Source organism: Stigmatopora argus, chromosome 16 (genome assembly GCF_051989625.1).
Source record: "Stigmatopora argus isolate UIUO_Sarg chromosome 16, RoL_Sarg_1.0, whole genome shotgun sequence".
Lineage (NCBI taxonomy): Eukaryota > Metazoa > Chordata > Actinopteri > Syngnathiformes > Syngnathidae > Stigmatopora > Stigmatopora argus.
Genome location: NC_135402.1, coordinates 5,204,026 through 5,223,221, shown reverse-complemented (window position 1 = coordinate 5,223,221; position 19,196 = coordinate 5,204,026). Strand labels below are relative to the sequence as shown.

General features: G+C 39.2%; 3 protein-coding genes across 5 annotated transcripts in view; 2 read left to right on the top strand and 1 right to left on the bottom strand.

Moving 5' to 3' along the window:
• The window catches only part of LOC144090781 (putative E3 ubiquitin-protein ligase HERC1), a 31,451-nt gene extending 29,356 nt beyond the window's left edge, over positions 1-2,095 (bottom strand). Inside the window, exon 1 of the mRNA XM_077622575.1 lies at positions 1,628-2,095. The gene's annotated coding sequence lies outside the window, so the exon portion shown is untranslated. The remainder of the gene's footprint in view (positions 1-1,627) is intronic.
• On the top strand, positions 1,650-4,945 carry esm1 (endothelial cell-specific molecule 1). Of its 2 annotated transcripts, XM_077622574.1 has the most exons (3): positions 1,650-2,171; positions 3,209-3,882; positions 4,422-4,945. In XM_077622574.1, exons 2-3 carry the CDS (start codon positions 3,576-3,578, stop codon positions 4,640-4,642), a joined length of 528 nt encoding a protein of 175 aa, XP_077478700.1. In that variant the 5' UTR covers positions 1,650-2,171; positions 3,209-3,575; the 3' UTR covers positions 4,643-4,945. The 2 variants fall into 2 exon arrangements, with proteins under 2 accessions (XP_077478700.1, XP_077478699.1); XM_077622573.1 differs by lacking the exon at positions 1,650-2,171 and having other exon boundaries at positions 2,685-3,882.
• A 3,719-nt stretch (positions 4,946-8,664) lies between these two features.
• The window catches only part of arhgap24 (Rho GTPase activating protein 24), a 26,741-nt gene continuing 16,209 nt past the window's right edge, over positions 8,665-19,196 (top strand). For both annotated transcript variants that reach the window (XM_077622072.1, XM_077622071.1), the window contains exons 1-3: positions 8,665-9,115; positions 13,684-13,899; positions 17,170-17,257. In XM_077622072.1, the coding sequence (XP_077478198.1) occupies positions 13,699-13,899; positions 17,170-17,257 (289 nt within the window). In that variant the 5' untranslated portion in view covers positions 8,665-9,115; positions 13,684-13,698. The remainder of the gene's footprint in view (positions 9,116-13,683; positions 13,900-17,169; positions 17,258-19,196) is intronic.

Genomic DNA, 19,196 nt, shown 5'->3' with positions numbered 1-19,196 from the left:
GCTACACAAGCTGAGGAGATTCAAAGAAACGCCATGCATGTGCGCACAATAACCGCAAAGCTAGGGCTATATGGTTTCCACTCTGGACAAAAATAACTATCAGCGGAGCAGTCAGGTCAGCTGGCAGCAACCAGCTACTAACATTCTAGTCTTGAAATAAAGCAAAAGCACAGAGGGACTTCTTTAAACTGTTCCATAAGTGATTGAATAATACCGTTAAACCAAATTAAATAAGGCGCATAAAAAATACATTTTGTCGGATGTGAAACCACCAAATATTTTATTATTAAATGTTTGAAAAGTTTATACAATTTTCTGAGTTAAATGAGATCTTTTAAATAAATCATGGGGATTATTTTAACAGTATATGAGGTTGTTTTTTTTACTGTTTAGGCACATTGGCATGACTAAGTGCAAACCTAATATATATACCACTGTCCAGCTACATCTGAGCTTCAAACAACTATTGCAATATGTCATTAAATGTAATATGAGTGCACTAAGGAATAGCCTAAGAGCTTGGCCACTATTTTAAATGCCCACATCCTCTATCAAGGATACCAAAGTAGATTTGACTAATTTGCACAATAGCAGACAGTAGTTGTTGAGTTAAAAGTGACAACTGTTTCTAACTATTTTTAGGTGCAGAATCAAAAATTGAATTTGGTTTTTGAACTTTTTTAAAATCTGTTTTCCTAAAGAATATGTTACATTACCTACTAAATGATATGCGCTTGTTTTATGAACAATTTGAAATAGAATTATGAATTAAATACATAATTATGAATCAGTGTTAAAAACTCAATTATGTATTATAAATGAAATGAATACTGTAATTGTACACATGTGATTCTGTGAAAGTAATTATGCCAAAAATGTGCATTTGTGTCTATTTCTCGAGTGATGAATTTGAGGACTATTGCATCTAATGCTTTAACAATAGTTTTCTGCAGAATAATCGGTGGAAGAAAAAAGGATACCATATTAGGGGATTACTGCAATTTTGGAATCAACAAGCCATTTTTGTGTTTTAATCATCATTAAAAAAATCAAACCCTTTTTTGTAAATTGTTACAAGGCATAATACTATGATTAACCCATTTTCAAATGTAAATTTTTAATAGCATTAATATATAGTGTACCCTACCTACTGACCTTCAGCACCCCTGCGACCCTTGTGAAAGAAAGCACCATGGAGAAAAAAAATGAATGAATGAAATAAAACACGTGGGCAAAATATGTGGATGTCAGAAGAACGGGGGGAAGGGTTTTCTCTATTCCCAGGACAACCACAATTTAACATCTTGCCATTGACAGCAATAGCTTCAGTGCCATTGATGCTGCCAACGCCCCAGTGCATATGAATTGGACGTCTATTGTCGTCAATGGCAGCCTATGGGTTTAAAAAAAATGAAGCAGCATCGAAGTGGACTAAATCCTCATTCATTTTCAACCAAAGATGCATCACTGAAAAATAGGGTTATATCAATACTGATGACATTAGCCGGCTTGGTGGTCCTCTGAGCCAGCCGCTTCCGGAGGGGACGCTACCCCCATCCCCATCCCCATCCCCATCCCCATCCTCATCCCCATCGCCAAAGGCACCGGTGACATTGCGGCGACTCACCTCAGCGACGGAACGAATAACTCGCAGTCCTCGCTTCCCCCGAGTAAGCTCGGGTCCAGGGTTGGCTACACTTCCCGAACAAGCCCCCCCAAACACATACACACACACTTCGGTTCGGTGGGTCGATGACAGCTGGCCGTAAAACAAGCCCCGCTGCTCGGTGGCGTCCAGGCGGGCGTGTGACGATGGAGAACAACAAGCGCTGACATGTATATTAGCTGCAATAGATTTCGGACATTTTGTAGCTGGGAGCCGTAAGCATGCTCACATGCTCGGGGGCAGAGTTAGCTTGTTGTCAGCGTACCTGTCCCGGTGAGATCGAGCTCTTACTCGGACAAAAAGATCATCGTTTCCCGGCTTTCCCCTCCTTCTGCTCCTCCACCTTCACCACCTCCTTCGCTTCCTAGTCTTCTTCTGGGGTTGTATCGGCTGAAGACGAACGGCGTCGGATGGCTACCTTATCGCCATCTTGTGTCTCAAAGTGTCGAACTCCAGCTCATCTTCAGCATCATCAATAATGGTCGTCATGATCATCAGCATGCTTGTGAGTCCGTTAATTTTTTTGGATTTCTTCCTTATGAATTCATAGCTCGTTGACACGTGTTGAAACGGTGGAATTTTTCAGGCACAGCAGGTGGTAATTGGTACAATGTCTCTCATGTGCATTGTTTTTGTTTGTTTGTTTGTTTATTTTTTTTTTTTCACACACTCATGCACATGAAAAGGTTATCTAACATTTGGGGGCTACTCTTTCTGCAATATTCACAAAAATCCACAATTATATATTCCATTTACTGTTTCTTGCATTTATCAGTCCAGCTTTAACAGAGGAGAAATTATGACAACTCTTGTAAATTTTTGCATAAGTTTCTCAAGTGTGTTATAATCATCAAAACCATGAAGACAGGCAGAGTTTTCATAAAACTCATATGCAAGCCTCATTTCGCAGCAATACAGTAATCCGAACCAAATGTTTTCTGCATTGGAAATCAGACTTTTGTAACTAAACTATCAAGATATATTTTGTACCCTTCCACTTTACAAAACTGTAGTAGTTCAGCCAAATTAATTTGCAAGTGAGAGCAGCATTTCCATCATGTGGAAGTCAGGACTCAGTATAAACAATGTGCAAATAAAGAACAAAGTGCCTTTAGAAAAAGAAACTATTTCTGGAGTTGCCCAAAGTGCCTTTAGAAAAAGAAACTATTTCTGGAGTTGCCCAGCCATAGTACTGACAATGATCAGAGTTCATATCATTATGAAAGCCCCCATTTATGAAATTCTAAATAGTTAAGTGACATTATTCCTCTTCCCCACTGCTTACTTGTTATTCATTGTATATCAAAAGGGGTATTTTTTTGTGACCGGATGCAGCTGGATAATCAAAACAACAGTTTTGTGACACGTTACCTGCAGAACTGGAAGAAATATTGTTCATTTAGTGGCATCACACCTCTAAATAATGCTTTCCTTCAGCATGACAAATTAAGTAACAATAGGAAATGGCTGTTAAATGCAAACAAATCATAACAAAATAATCTATTTACAAGGAAAAAATTGAACCATCTCGTTGCAACACAGTCAGTGTCAAAAACTCATGTGACCTGATGACTGATGACGTTGGCTGGCGACTCGGTTCCTTCGACCCCCCCTACTCCCCCCACAAAAAAAAGAAAACAAAGATAACTTGTGGCATGAGTTCAGTTCCTGGATGGTGACTCGTTGCTAATCCCAAGCACTTCCACGCCGGATCTCTAAAAACAGTCGCGGAATGAGGAAATTGACGAAAGCCAAGTGCAAAACAAACTTGTTGGGATGCCATGAAAAGCTCTCCGGTCGATGCTCGCCTCCTCACTCCCGCTTGGGTCCGCACCGCACGAACCTCGCCTCTCCTCACCTGATCCTCCTCTGATACTCACCGCCGATCTCCCCTCCATCGCCGTCCGCCATGTCTCTGCTGCTCCTCACGGTGCTGTCTTCACTACTAGCCCACGGCGCCCAGGCGTGGGGCTCCGGCGTCAAGTACGCCGTCAACTGTCCGGACAGGTGCGACGCGGAGCGATGCGGCCCCACGGCCGGCTGCGCGCGCACCGTGATGGACGATTGCGGATGCTGCCCGGTGTGCACTGCCGGCAGAGGGGAGCACTGTTACCGCACCGTGTCGGGCATGCACGGCGTCAAGTGCGGACCGGGCCTCTTTTGCGAGTTCTATAAAGATGAGGATGACTACGGAGACGAATACGGCGTTTGCAGAGGTAACGTTGAACGGGAACACGTTGCTATTCACGGTCTTAGATTCCTATTCATGCAAGAAAATTCCAATTTGGGGTGAAATTGATCCACCAACTTTAGAGATATTGGTCATTTAACGCGCAAAAGTCACTTTGGTAGAAAGGCATAGAAATGTCATGACCCAACAATCTACCTATGCCACAGTGAGAGATGTATTTGTTTAACAGTGAATTCAAAAATCATTGTTTAGTTCATATTACAACCATAAATAGTATATACATATTTATCTCTCTCTCTATATATGTGTTATATTTTTAAACATGGCATTCAAATATTACAAATGCCATATATTCTATCCCAGAGTGAAAAAAACAGCTGTTTAAAATAACATTTATATATAGATTGTGCATTCATTCATTATCCGTACCGCTTATACTCACAAGGTTGCCAAGTGTGCTGCAGCCTATCCCATTACTATAAATTCAAATCCAAATATTTTACTCTAAATACAAAGACAAGTATAATATTAGGATTTCATCATTATGTTTTTCTTTCTTTCCAGACTGCCACTTTGGCACCTACGGCATGGAGTGCCGCAAAACATGCAGCTGCAAAGGTGGCCTGTGCGACAGGGAGACAGGCGCTTGTCTAACCCTTCAATTCATCACTAAACTGGCCAGTCATCTCAAGACGGAGCCCCAAGGTGAAGAGGAAGGCTCTGGAGAAGTTCAAGATTTGGCAGCAAACATTCCCAATGCACCCAGGCAACTTAACCCACGCTGAGAGTACATTCCATAATTCACTCATTTAATCACTCAGTCAGTGGAAATGTAGCGTTAACTTATAAGTCAACAGACAGCTCTAATTTTTTTATTAACTTCTTGACTGCATGTTGATTTTTATTTATACAGTTAATATCTTTTTTATACTCATTTTCCAAATGTATAGTGAGCCTTTACTTGAGAGAATAAGGTGTATACTTTTTCATAGTGTCACAGTAATATATGTCATTCATCGCAATTGTATTTGTACTGTACAGTATAAAAGATGTACATATGAAAAAAAACTGTGGTAAAACTAAATAAACCAAAGTTATCAGTGACTGTTTTGTCATTTTTTTATCGTTTTCTGGTGGAGTCTTTTGCTTCAGTACATCACAATTACACCACTAGCGCACTTAATCCCAACTGAGCACTCTGCATTGTGGCCACACACAAAAATTCCTTACAGACCAGATATACCTGTAAATTAGTTGACAAGATAGTGTTCATGAGAGAAAAAGATATATATGCCTGAACCAATACGGACTTTAGAAGAACTTCAAATATAATGTTGTGAATCTGTACTTATGACAATGCATTAGAAGAGGATTTCTGCAGCCATGGTGCTGAATTGAACTATGTCAGGAGTGTCCCTTATGATTCTAATGTTGTATTTTTAAACCTGGTGTATTAAAAATGGGCATCTGGGCCAGGATGGCAAATACAAATATAAGTGTGCTAATTCCTTAAAATTTTAAATTACTTCAAAGTTCATTTGGTTGTACAGCAGTAAGGTATAAAGTATGATAACAACTTGAACAATCCAAAAACAGCCGAGATGCGGGTCAGACGTGATTCCACCCACGAACAAAGATGTGTTGTTATTGACTCATCAATACCTGTATCGTTTAACAAGTAAAAGGAAATCCCTGACACATTTCATATTTTCATAATGTTTCATGATTTTTTAAAGATTTAAACTTGGCAAATATGTTATGGATTATGGTAAACTGATCTTGAATATGTATGGTCATTTAAAATTTAGCAGTCACTAATGGTGTAGACACTACACAAACCATTGATGAATGATTCCGTTCAATTTGTATTCCGTGAAGAAAATATTAGTGAGAATACTATATGAAATACTATGTGTGACTGGTGCAAAAAAAATTATTTGAATAATATGAAAAAATGTTGAATCTCACAATAACAGCATTTGAGCCTGACCTCAGACTCTTGAAACACTTACCAAAATGTTTGTGTCGCATTTGGCGTGTTTATTTCCTGGACTTCCTGACACCTGTGAAAATGGCCCTTCTTCCTGTTGTTGTTGTGTCTGCTTTGGCTGGGAATTCAAGAGCAAATGACACTTTGAAAAAGCGTTGGAATTTTAGGGGGTCAAATACGCACACACTAAAAAATGTCCCCTGCCGGGCTGTGAAAGTCACAAAAGGACATTTTCAATGACCTTTCACTTCAATGAAAAAGAAAATTCCAAATGTATGAGATATTTGGGCGCTAAAAAAACATTTTGGGGAAGTATTCAGTTCAGTGAGCATTTAAATCGCAAATATCAACCTGAGGCCCGTGGGCCAAAACTGGCCCATGGTTCATTAAACGTAAATGTCAAATGTGTACTAGAACGCACTGCTACTGTATAGCGCATTTACTGCTAACAGTAGAAGTCCCCAAAAGCATCATATTACAATTTGAATCCACAAACTAAGATTAAAAAAACATATTTATATATATTCTAAGCGACATCTTGCAACTGGATAAACTCATCTCAGTTTTAGTTAAGGTACTACTTTGGTTTTGGATATGTTTGGACTAAAATAACCGCTACCTGTAAGGTGTCGAATACGTTTACAGATATTCAAGGGCAGTGCACCGACCGGAACGTTTGGAACGTTCCCGTCCGTTCCCCTGAGAGACAACATTCCGAGGTCTCGCATCCAAACAAACAAAAGGAGCATAACAAGGAAGGAAAATAACAGGAAAGCGTTGGTGAGAAATACCCTTTATGTGACTCCCCGAGCACGTCACACCTCCCTCCGCCTGCGCTAAAACAAAGGTGTAAATAACACTGATTTACTGCAAATACATGTCCTGCTATTTACAGTCTTGCCCCGCCTGCATGAGCTGTTTTTACCAACAGCAAACACTATTATGAGAGCAAGTATTTGTTCTCATTAGTGAACCCTGTGGCCCCAGGAAATGAAGTTAGATAAGATAAAGATAAAAGGAAAGTAAAACAATTTAAATTAGTTAACAACTTAGTTGAGTGTGAATGAAAAAGGTATAAAGGGGAGAATACAAATGAAGGTTTCAGTATTGGGCAGGATGATTGTTCAAAGTAAATAATCATGTCTTTGTTCTTATGAAAAAAAATCCAGATTGCATTCCAAATCCAGCATTATAAATAGTAATATTACTGCATATCTCATAATTTTAGGACTAATGTCTTCTCAGTCAATGGATCTTTTCAGCGCTTGTCCTGAAACATAATTCATGTATTGAGAAAAAAATCATGAAAATGACTAATGAATTGTGTTCCACTTTGTGATGCAAATCTGTTGGTTTAGTCAACATGTAATAATTCAGATAACTAATACAAAGTTCTTTATCCCACTAGTAGTAATCGTAGAAACTCAAAACACATGCAATATTTTTAGTTTACAATATACTGCTATCTACTGGACATCTGGAGCAGTGTCCTCGCTATAATTGTATTAATATTTAGAAATGATATAAAACCACAAAATAATGTTCTTTTCAGATCATTTTCAGATTAACTTTGTCTGTATTTGATGGCAAACAGCCAGTAGCCTTTAAAACTTAAAAAATTGAGCACCTATTAAGTTTCAATGTAATATTAGATGTTGCCACCAAGAGGCAATGTTGAACTGACAGAGAAATATTTAACCTTTATGAACTAATTTTCACTGCCTAGCCATGAGAAAAATTTTAATTTGAATATTTACATGTACAAAGCAGAAGAAAGAACCCTAATACTTAGTAGTAGTATAGTAAGATATTTTATCTGATTCTTCCAAACACAATTCATACATATTAAATAATGCACACAAGTTGATAGCAAAATAAAATAGACTTGGTGATTCAAAATTGTAAACAGGATGTTTTGCTAAGGCCTTTTTTCAATCGCCGCCAATTCTCCAGTCAATTTGGATTGGACTTTGCAATTAAATAAAAAATGGGAAAATAGCAGTGTTTTTTTTCCAAGGACAGTGACTTGGAAAAACAATCAGTTTTTCTACTGCTTATGTTTCATTCCAGTCCTGTCTAAAGACCCCCACAGATGTCACCCAGGGTCCAACCCATTTACTTGAAGGGCCATGAGAACAGAAGAACCGTAGAGCCCGTTTTAATTCCCATATCCGCCATCTGTGAAGATTCCTTTCGTCTAATCTTATGCACTATCCCCAATCTCACAGGCGGCCCTCATGGGAGTCGCTGCATGCATCTCCATTTAGTTTACAGCTTGTTATGCACAAGGTCAGAGTCTTATGCTGAACATCCAACATCTTGATAATAAAATGAAAACGTGTGGAGAGATGAATTTGGACCTCCACCCCCAAAACCAAGGTTTATTCAAATTACAACCTTAAAAGATAAAGACAGGCTCTTTATGTCTTTGGCCTGTCTAAATTTAGTCTCTACCCTTACTTTAGTTTACAAAATTCCAAATTTCCGCCTAAAATGTGAATGATATTTTTCATTGTAACCTGTCATTTGACTTTTTAGTGGCCCATGTCCTATGTTCTCTGGCATGGCATTAAAATGGGAGTTCTTGCATGAAAATCCATAAGTGTGGCAAATTCCAACAACTTAGACCTGTTTCTCAGACCTAATTAGACTGCACTGGTCTAATAATTGCCAATCAAGCTTTTTAACATTGCCTACTAAAATAATATGGACAGTTTACATGCGCTTTTATTCAGACAGATCACGAGTAAACAAAATATGTCCTCTTCCCTTTTCTGTGTATTCAGCAAACTCACACCAAAGTGTCCACGAGGTCATCCAATAAATGTTGGCTTCGCTGCATACCTTTACTTTATATTGATTTCTAAGATGACCACAAAAGATATGCAAGTTGAATTTAAGAATGACATTATATTGCCCCAAAGTTGCTTATTTTAAGAAAATAGACTATTGCCTTTGGATGCTGATGTCAGGATTACACAAGTGTCAGGCCGCAGTGTGAGTGTGTGAGTGTGTACATGTGTGTGTAAGAGTGAACTCCTCCTCTTGGAGAGAGAGAGAGAGTGGTTCAGCATGCACTCGTTGTGAGAGTTGAACTTGTGGACACATTACTCCACACAGTGAGTCTAGGCAACTCGACAACTGTAGGCTATTGAACATCATCTCCATTTTCTTTTTCCTCCCCCTTCTTCCGCTTATCTTCTTGTCACCGGCTGTCATTCCGCACTGGATTTATTTGGAGAGCGACACCTGGTTGGTTATCAGATAGGTGAGTGATATGCTCTGTTTTTATTGAGGGGATTCAGTGGTGTGTCATTCCTCTTTTAGTGTGGGAGTAATAAAGGTAGACATTTTATTCAGATGCCTAGCAAACATAATCATCATTCATTTTGGAGGTATGGCATAATAATTATTGTGGTTGTAGTTTAGACTGCAATGCATCACAATGAGAGCTAGATTGTTAAGGAAGGGAACACAACTTTGATTGTAAAGACTTTTTTTTAATTTTACAAAGTCAAATGTTTTATAGCCATTTGTTGCTAGGCAGATTTTTATGGGGTACAATCAACTGTGATTCAATCATCAATAACATTTTAAAATTTATTTTGACAATTTGTGTTATTATTTTTTTGTGATTCTTTCTATATTATCATTGTATTGACAAAAAGTATAAATGATTTTTTGCAAGTTATATTTATGTAATGTATTAGACAATTTGGGTAGCGCTCATTTATGCTTTAAAATAAAAACACAAAAAATTAATAATAATTAATGCAATTGGTTGAACTACAAATGTAAATGATATAGTATAGTAACTATATTTAGATGTATGTATACAGTAGAACCATTTTTAGTAGTGTTAATAATTTGAATAAAATCAACCAAATCATTCAATGATTTAATGTATTTATCATGATTCATTCAATATCCCTTCCCCTTATCCTCATGAGGATCACAGGGGTGCTCAAGCCTCCAGGCCTTTTCACAACAGTGGCATCCTAGCATGAAGAAATGTGGTTACAACAGGCAAAAAAACGGGCAACCTGCTCACCAACATGACCCAATTGTAGTGGAAGTGCTGACATAGCAACATTTCAAAAAGTATAGAGCATAGCTTTATGATGACTTTCGTCTGTCCATTATTAATTGGTGGACAAGAAATGTACAACAGTTGTACCTAAACTCTTTCCAGATATCATATAGACTGAGCCAAAAGAAGTTTGATAGCCTCTTTTTGACAGTTCAAAAGCTCAGAAAACTCCCAAAAGTGCATTTATGAAGGTTTCTTTCATAGTCCTTATGCTCATACGTGTGAATACCTCCACCAAAATAGCCCGATCTACTGGAGTCACTTGATGACGTGAGACCATTGCTGCTCTGGAATAGAACATGTTTCTATTTCTATTAGGGAAATTATGCTCCATCATGATTTATAAATCATCATCATGATTCATTTTTCTATCCAACCAAAACTTGTAAACAAATAGTAAAGTCATGGAACTCATTAATAATGAAACACAAACATTTGTGTTTATATTAAAAAATACTAAGATTCCAGAGCGTGTTTGAGAGTGCGAGTCCTTTTTCAATGATGTTCCTCCACTGAACTGTCTAGTCATCCAAAGTATGTATTCTTGACACTGATTCCTCTTGAGGGTGGATTACAAAGAGATTTCCTCATGCCGGTCTAATAATCTCTCTCAATTGGTCATCTTTAACTTTCTTAATTGGGCGTCTGTTCTTTATCCACATACCCATTGTTATGTGAAATGTACACTAAAACGACTATACAACAATTTTCACAGCAAGTGAGACTTTTTCATTTGTCTTGCCTGGGTGTGGGTGGGCCTGCTGGGAGTCAGTAAAACAAACCTGGCACGTTTTCCCTGGCAATTAGCAATTTCCCAGGGCATTTTCCTGGTCGCTTTCATCAAAATGGTTTGTTATAAGAGTTATATAGGCCCAATAAGACCCTATGTCAATCATTTTACCCTGCATGTTCACAAAAAAAAGAAAGGTACATGCGACGTGGTGACCCCGCAGTGCCCGGAATATGCGTGCAGTGCTTACAAGTTGCTGCTAGAAAGCTGCAGGATCGGGTTGCCCGCGTCAGCTGCTGTACTCGGCTGTTCCGGGGTCCGCGATAGCTGTTTATTAGCCAGGTCACGGAAACTGCGGCAAAGTTGGAAACCGGGATTAGGTGTGTGGAACATATCGAACAAGTAACTATTTTTGAACCTTTTTTTGTGGTAGTTTTGTTGCTACATTTTTCCTTGAGGAAGATAATGTTACAAATGTGACCAATGCCTTTTTGATCAGATATCTGTGTTGGGTCGTTTGATAGTTAGCAAAGTCGTTTGTGGCAATGGCAAGTATTTTGAGCTTGACCTGACTCGGAGACCTCTGCCTCATCAATGGCAGCTGCAAGTTCTGCCATAACTTTCTTCCACTTTCTTTATTGTTGACATTTTGAAGACTTGTAGTGCTATTTGAATTTTGGGAGTATTGCTCCATAGTTTGCCTTCTAACTATTTACACACAATCTGGGATCTAGATATAATTATACATTTTACTCTCTAGGATGTTTTCAATACTCGTTTTTGTGGCCAGAGACCTAATCGTAGTAGAGTAGTGATTGCTTGCATCATTACAAAAAAACATCTGTCTCTTAGACTATGGCGGGGGAGCCACATGTGATTCATCACACAAGCTAACATTTATCCCCGAAAAGACTCAAACCTTATGAGTTCTCACATCACATCGTGTGCTGTTTGCAATCACGCGGTGACTCACAGCGTGGGTTGTAGTGACTGATCTCAGACCAACACGATAAATCCATAATAAGTTCTCCCATCGGACGTTAAATCATGCAAGAATCTAATTGTCTGTGCTGACCGAGGTGGCGTTACTTGTGCGATAATTCCACACCGAGCCAGTTCCTCTTTTACATCCTCTGAGAAGAACTGCCTTCTCTCTAACCCAGGAGGAGCAAACTGTTCTCCAAGCTTGCAGCTTTGGTAACCGGGGGTTATATTTGTCTTTAACACATGTGGGTCACAGGGGCCCTATGTGCAAGACTCCAAAGTGGGAGGAGGGATATTTGAAGGGGTTACAGCACTGGCAAGCAATGTTTCCAATACAGGTTTTGCTATTAAGTGACCTTGAGCCAAACTATTCTTATTTGAATTGACTCCAAATTTGACACCTCTGTCTCCTATGTACAGGTTAGTGGTGGGAATGAATATATAAGGAAGAAATTGATTTTTTCTTAAATGTAAAACTGCCATTAGTCAACTTGGATAGGTGCCAGTGCTCAATGTGAATCAACATCTTTGTATGTACTGCAATGTATGTGCAGTGCTTGTTTTGGACAGTTTATAGGGCAGCATGTGTGGGCCTTTTCTTCCTCAAACGAGACCTTTTGGAATGTCAAAGGGCTCGTTGCATTTTCCTCACCACAGCTGAGTGTAGACCAGACTCTGCTGAACACAAACTGTCTCACAGTCATCTTCTCTCAAGAAACGAGACGTGACGGAAGAGCCCACTGCACGAAGCTAAATTGAGTCCAAATTAGCCCCTTTCAAATTGCACCTTCAACCTCATGGTCTGGAAAAGGCTTTTTTGTATACAACTTTCCCTCCTCACAGCAACTTCCTGTGGTCACACATTCCATTCTTCCTTTTTGTCACATTTTCACTTATGAGCGGTTTTAGAAAAAATACTGTTTAAACCACCAGGATCTTTTTCAAGCATAAATATTCGCAGAAAGAAAAGCCTGTGACTTTGATAAATAATTCAGCAAAGAGATGTGTCGCATTGTGTTCTGATTGATAAATCTATTACCAGGAAGAGCCCTTGTAATCTGAATCATAAATCTTTTACAAGAAATAGGAGAGCTTTGCGACTTGTATTTGACATTTTACTGGAGTCCTTGGAATGTATGTTGCGTTTTTGATTCAGATCCATCTTTAGCAAAAACAACAACATGTTTTTTGTTATTCTAAACGTCATAAATGACAAATAGTGTTTTGGTAGTGTTGCCACAGTGTATTTAATTTCATACAAGCCTTTTCTTTTTTTTTAAAGGATATTTTTGTTCTGGAAAAAAAGCCCCAAATTTAGCATATAATTTACTATTGCAGATGCGAGCAATGCATTTTTAGTCATGTCTTTATTTAATAATTCAAATACTTTAAAGCATAATCTTGTGGAAATAATTTTGAAATTACAAGCTTTTTCAAGACACAGTAAGTGCCCAATGTCAACATTGAATACATTTATATGTGAGATCTTTTGTACGCTATTTTTTTACTTTTTTCAAGCATAGTATATTCCTTTTTCCCAGTTAATTAAAAAAAAGTTCCTCGTATTTGATTTTCTTCTTTTCCGTCAGCAGGATGCTATTAACATTCATTAGATGGGAAAAAAATATCACGCTTTGGTTTGGTCGTTACCACAGCAACCAATACTGCACTTTTAATATTATTGCATTTGTCTTTTTATTTGCTCCACTTGTTCCACTGCAATTTGAAAGCACTGCTGGGCTTCTGCATCTGGTCGTCATCTGGCCTTGTGGTTTGCTTGGACGCTCCCCAAATGCAGCTCAGCCGCAGTCACAGAGACTTTAATGCCGATGTCAGCAGACTTTCAGCAGGTTTCGCTAAATAAATGCAACAATGTGTTGATTTAAAATGAGCGTGAGAGATTTGGAACTTTGACTAAATGAGTCTAGAAACACAAAGTGATCAAATGTTTGTGGGATGTATCAGAAATGTACTTTCTGGGGATGTTTTCACCTTCTGTCACTCATATTTACGTATGATGGATTCTCGGCAGGTTACAGTTGCTGTGATGGACGATCAGTCCCACGGCGGACCCCAGCAAAGCGGGTGTCAGACCAATGCAGAGGACCACCATGGGAGGAACGGTGTCATCAGGTGTGGGTGGCTAAGGAAGCAAGGTGGTTTCGTCAAGACGTGGCACAGCCGCTGGTTTGTCCTGCGAGGTGACCAGCTCATCTATTACAAGGACGAGGACGAGAGCAAATCCCTGGTATGGTCGCTAACTCAATAATTCAGGCAGTCTGGTTCTTAGTTTGCTTCTTTAAACATCTGGTGTTTCAGATCGGAATGGGTATTGCTTCAGAGTGAGAGTGTCATGTGGCATTCTAATAGGAATAAATTGCATGGCATTGCCATTGGCATGAATCGCACTTGTAGAGGATGCTGCTGAAATTAGCTGCTTTCAAATACGTGAGCTATAAAACATTTTGTGCGAGGTCGTGTCTCAGACTCGCATTCAAACGATTGTTGGACTATCAGTGAATTTTTGAGCCAAGAGCCCAGTTACTCACACAGACAGCAGCGAGGCAATCTCTTTAGTGACTGTAACTAGGCAGCCACTTTCAGCAAGCATGCAAAGACTGAACACCGAAACAGACAGCTTGTTTTTGGTTTTTGTAACAAAGCAAAATGTGAAAAGAAAAGACTCGATACTTCTTTCCACTTGCTTATTTCAACAAAACTTTTTCTTGACATGCTTCTTTGACTGATGCAAGAGCATAAGCCATATTTAGTATCTAGCTATGTATATAGTTACCTGTCTTGACGCCATGCTGATCACCAATCCATCAATCACAAAGCAATATTTTTTTTCATGCCAAAACTGGTGTTGCAGCTTTTACATAATCTTGTTGGGTATAGACTCACGACCTAAAGATAAACAATGACTAACAGTCTACGCACTGACGTGACTTGGGGAATCACCCATAGCACTCAGGTGTTTGACAATAACAAATGGCGAGAAGCCATTGTCACTGCAAGGGGTCGTGTAGTGTCCCGCATACTCAGCCAAACCTCTCAGAGCAACGCGAGGAATCCCAAGAATGGCAGTCTGATGGAAGCGCGAGGTCACAAGCATGCGTAGGGCAACGGCACGTGTGGGTTTAGCATCAACATGCCATCTGCCTGCCCTCACTCGTCCGCCGAATTGGCGTCACTTACACTCAAATTTCATCGTATGCAGGGCATAAACAATGGTAGCTTTTATCAGCTGCCCGGATGATTGCATATAAAATATTGTAGTGTGTTCTCACCAATGAATTGCCCTACTGTTATGAAATAAGTTAGTTAAATTATACATTTCAATTGAAAAGACAACACAACACGACAGTGTCTCGTGTGGCGAAAATCTTCTGATTGACCTTGACATTTTGCTGCACTCAATGCTATTCTGTGTTGCACAACGAAATGATAAAACCACTTTTCGACCTTCAGTGAGCTTGTCATCAGTGGATACTACAACATAGGGTCCCATTAATACAATGTCAGGGTGTATGACATGGCAAGGTGCCACTTGATCCATCATCGCATCAGTTTGCATAAGCGCACAGACTTACATTTTATTTCCGCATTATTCCACGCACGTAGCCCAAATGCAGACTTTCACCACTGTAAAAAGGTCTCCGCATCCCATAAACTATGACTCAGATTCCCTCGTGTTCTGTTTTCTAAATAAATTTTCATGGGCTCGGGTAGGAACAGCTCAGCTAATGGAATCTTTGAACAGTTGCTTTCTTCTGAATTGTAACCTTTTTTTCCCACAGATCTTGTTTTTTACTTCTAATCCTGTTACGGATTTTCAATCAGGACTTTTTCTCCCTTTGGATTTTAAAGTGCCAACCACCCACCTACTATTTCTTTAGCCAAAATCCTACAATATCTTGCTACTTATCCTTTATCCTTTGAAATTTCTCTCTGCTTGAGCGAGCATCTTGTCTTCTGCAAAGACACCTGTGTCGAACCCTCTTTTATCCTACATTGGCCTTACAACGAAGTGAATCCATAAAACAGTAAAGTCAAAAGAGCACTCTAAGACTTAATGAGTTTATTTTCTTCTCTACTTTTAACAAGGTTAAATAAGACACTGAGCGACATAAGGCACTCAAAGAGGTCTCATTAAATACATCAAAGACACATTTTCTTTAAAAAGGGATGAATACAAGGATTTTCACTTTCCACAGTGCACAAGAATATTGGACCAAAACTCATCATTACCCCTTTTGCATTCTGAGTTCTGACAGTCAATGACAACTAAAGGAGAAACACTCTTTGACCACATTTTGAGTACTACTTTGCCAAGGACTATTTACGGGAAAATCAGCGACTCACTGACATCTCCAGAGCTCCCAGTGGGTTTGACTTCCTGACACTGCAACACCACTGAGTTTGGACACCAGTAATTAGTGGAAGTAAAGGCCCTTAGTGGCGATCAACCAGCCAGTAACTAATTACCAATGACTCGCATTTCAAGCACGCCTAGTAATACGTTTCTGTTTGCAACTTGTAATTAAAAAAATGTCCTTGGCGGGACTACATCCTGAAAACATATCCCAAAGTAGGTGTAACATTAGCCATATCATCCAAGTCAATATTATACTGTAGAATGTCTGACGCGTCATTTTTTTTCATCCTGATAATCTTGGTTTCGTGTGGCTATTTTCCTAACATGTTATGGATATTTAAGGATTCGTAAGAAAATAATTCCTTCTTTGGGATGACTCAGCCAGATTCATTTCGCACTTATCCTCCCAAAATTCCCACGTTACAATACAGAACATCCCTTAAACACAAGTTTTGTCTCCCGCATTTGTATTTCGGGACATTGTCATTACAACATTCCCCTTTAAATGACTGTTCCCAACTTTGGAACAATATACAGACATTTAAAATAAAAGCTTGGTCTTCGTGGTCCGGCTTAAAATCCGTGAACAAAAGGCCACCACGGAGGATTTCAGTGGGCACTGTGGTTTAAAACTATAGCTAAACTAGGACTCAAAGACACACTCGTGAATGCATTGAAGCCATCTCTTGATTCCTGCTTGTTAACAGAGCAGCCACGATGAAAGTTAAATGCAAAAAAACATCACTTCTGTTCATCAGCTCATTTTTGTAGATGACGGGCTACATGAAACCTACCACTTCTCCCCTAACCCCTTTACAGGCCCTTTATTCTAAATTCACCTCATCTGTAACCTCAGGTACAATTTCCACCACTTCCTTGTTGTCACAGTTACAGCCTATTAAAGTGTCTGAAACTCTGCCTCCCCTCTGATCCCATTAATGCTGTCACTGACCCACAGCTTGTCTGCATTACCATGAACCCTGCTAATGACCTCTATCTATTTGACACCACGGAGTCTTTAAACAACTCACACTTCAGTCCAAATGACTATAAAGTAGACCAGAACTTAATCCTGACTGTTTGGGTTGAAAACACTCACAGCGTGGGATTGAAAAGTTCTGTTTTGTTCTTCTTCCGCAGGGAGCCATTTTCCTACCTGGCAACAAAGTTATAGAGCATCCAAGCAGCGGCGATGAAGCAGGAAAATATCTCTTTGAGGTCATTCCAGGTAGGACAAAACCATCCAAGTCATTTTATAAAATTGGTTAAAGATTGCATTTATTGACAAATGGACAAGGTCTCCTTTTGTCCAGTATACAGATATCCCAGCTAAATAGGATAGACAGAATATTTGAATTGCAAATACCGGTTGAATAAAGAGCCATCTTTTGTCACTCAGAAGAACACATAATGTTATGCTCGACTGTCCTATAGATTTCAGGACAACAGTGTGGGAGAAGTGAGTGTCAAGTGTTAAACTTCACATCCCTGTCCTAGTATTGCTACATTTCCTCAAACAAAGAGTGCTGTTTTTCAAGCCAAAAATCATTGGGTCAACTTTGCAAGGGTTTAGATCAGGGAATGTCATCATTATTTTGACTGGGAGGGCTTGGCAGCAAATGATTAAAACATATTTTCCATTGTATAAAATGTTATTATAAAGGATAGGTAGTTTTTTATTTTTTATTTAACAAAACAATAAGTCATTTTGCTTTATAGTATGGGCAACAATGTCTTCTTCAAACCTTTAAATTCTCAGTTTTCTGTGTTTCTACTCTGTTTATTGCTTTTGGTAAGAGAAGTGAAACTGCACAAGGCCACACCTAAAATCTTTGTGACCAGTACTGTTAGACACATGCTTTAAACATTGTGAGAAAGCTACTGAGGATATAACTCAACAAACCAGCAAAAAAACGGACATCGTCAGCCTCAATTCTGTCTTCCATGGTGCTTATTGAATTTTGTGGCCTCTGAATTTCATACCTTTCTGAAACCTGACCGTTTTACCCAGCACAATACCACCTTGGTGCCATGGTACATTGAACATGTCAGTCAGAACGAGCCAATAAGCAAGACAAGAATGAGATTAAGCCCCATCATTCCGATGTGTCATGCAGTGGCCTTGCAGGGGTCACTAAGGGCTCCAAGCAATAAATCCCTGGGGATGAATTCACAATAAATAAGTGAATAATGTGTAAGATGACATTGGAAGAAAGATAAAGTTGGTAGGCATATTTCAAAAGAATAACATTTAATTTGATGAATGAATGACACCAAACAAAATAAACCTAAATTTGGGTGGAGTCCCACAAGGGTGTCATTTCAAATTGCCAATTCTTGTACAATTTGGCAGTCTTTTGGGGCCCTTTTACTAGCAAGGGCCACAAGCCTGTCTGTTAGCCCCGCCTCTGGTGTCATGTAGTATTTTTGATGATTCAGTTTTTTGTTTTTTTTGCATTGCGTGCCCACTTTCAGTTCCTCCTCCCTCAGCAAACTACCCACGGCTGTTTACGCCATTCCAAATCCGGAAAATACGTCTTGTTATGAGGAGGTGAATAAAGAAGTCTTAGAGAAGTGGGAACGAAAGGAAAATGCACAACACATTTATTCCACTGCTCTGCTGCCGTGCTGAACACAGAGCTGGAAGTGATGAGGGCGGCGGGGGTGTATGTTGATGACTTTCCGAGGAAAAGGGAGAAAGTCGTACAGAGACGTCTGTTGTCTGGCAGCCTGATGTCGCCTTAGGGCTGGAATCACTCGGCTCTGAATTTCTGTCTCTTTTAGCAAAGTTTCGAAAAAGTTTAGGAAATGCACCTGCACATACTTTTGTTCCCACTGTGCATATTTCTCTAATCTTTTCTCTACTTCTGGTTATGTGTTGAATACGTGCACAGTTCAAGGCAGGATAACGGGGTTCCCATGAAACAAATATTTTGATTATATTCCAATTGAAGAGTCAATCCCGTCGGTAACTGTCTGCGGGGCATCCGGGGCAACTGTGACATTCTATTCATGTTGGAACACGTTAGCCAGATGTTGATCTGAAGGGGAAAGACATTGAATGTTTACATTATCTTTACATAATACCAAACTTGACACACATCTTATTCCAAATGCTTTTTCTCCAACCCATGAAATCAATTTTCAAAAAATTGTTGGAAAGGTTG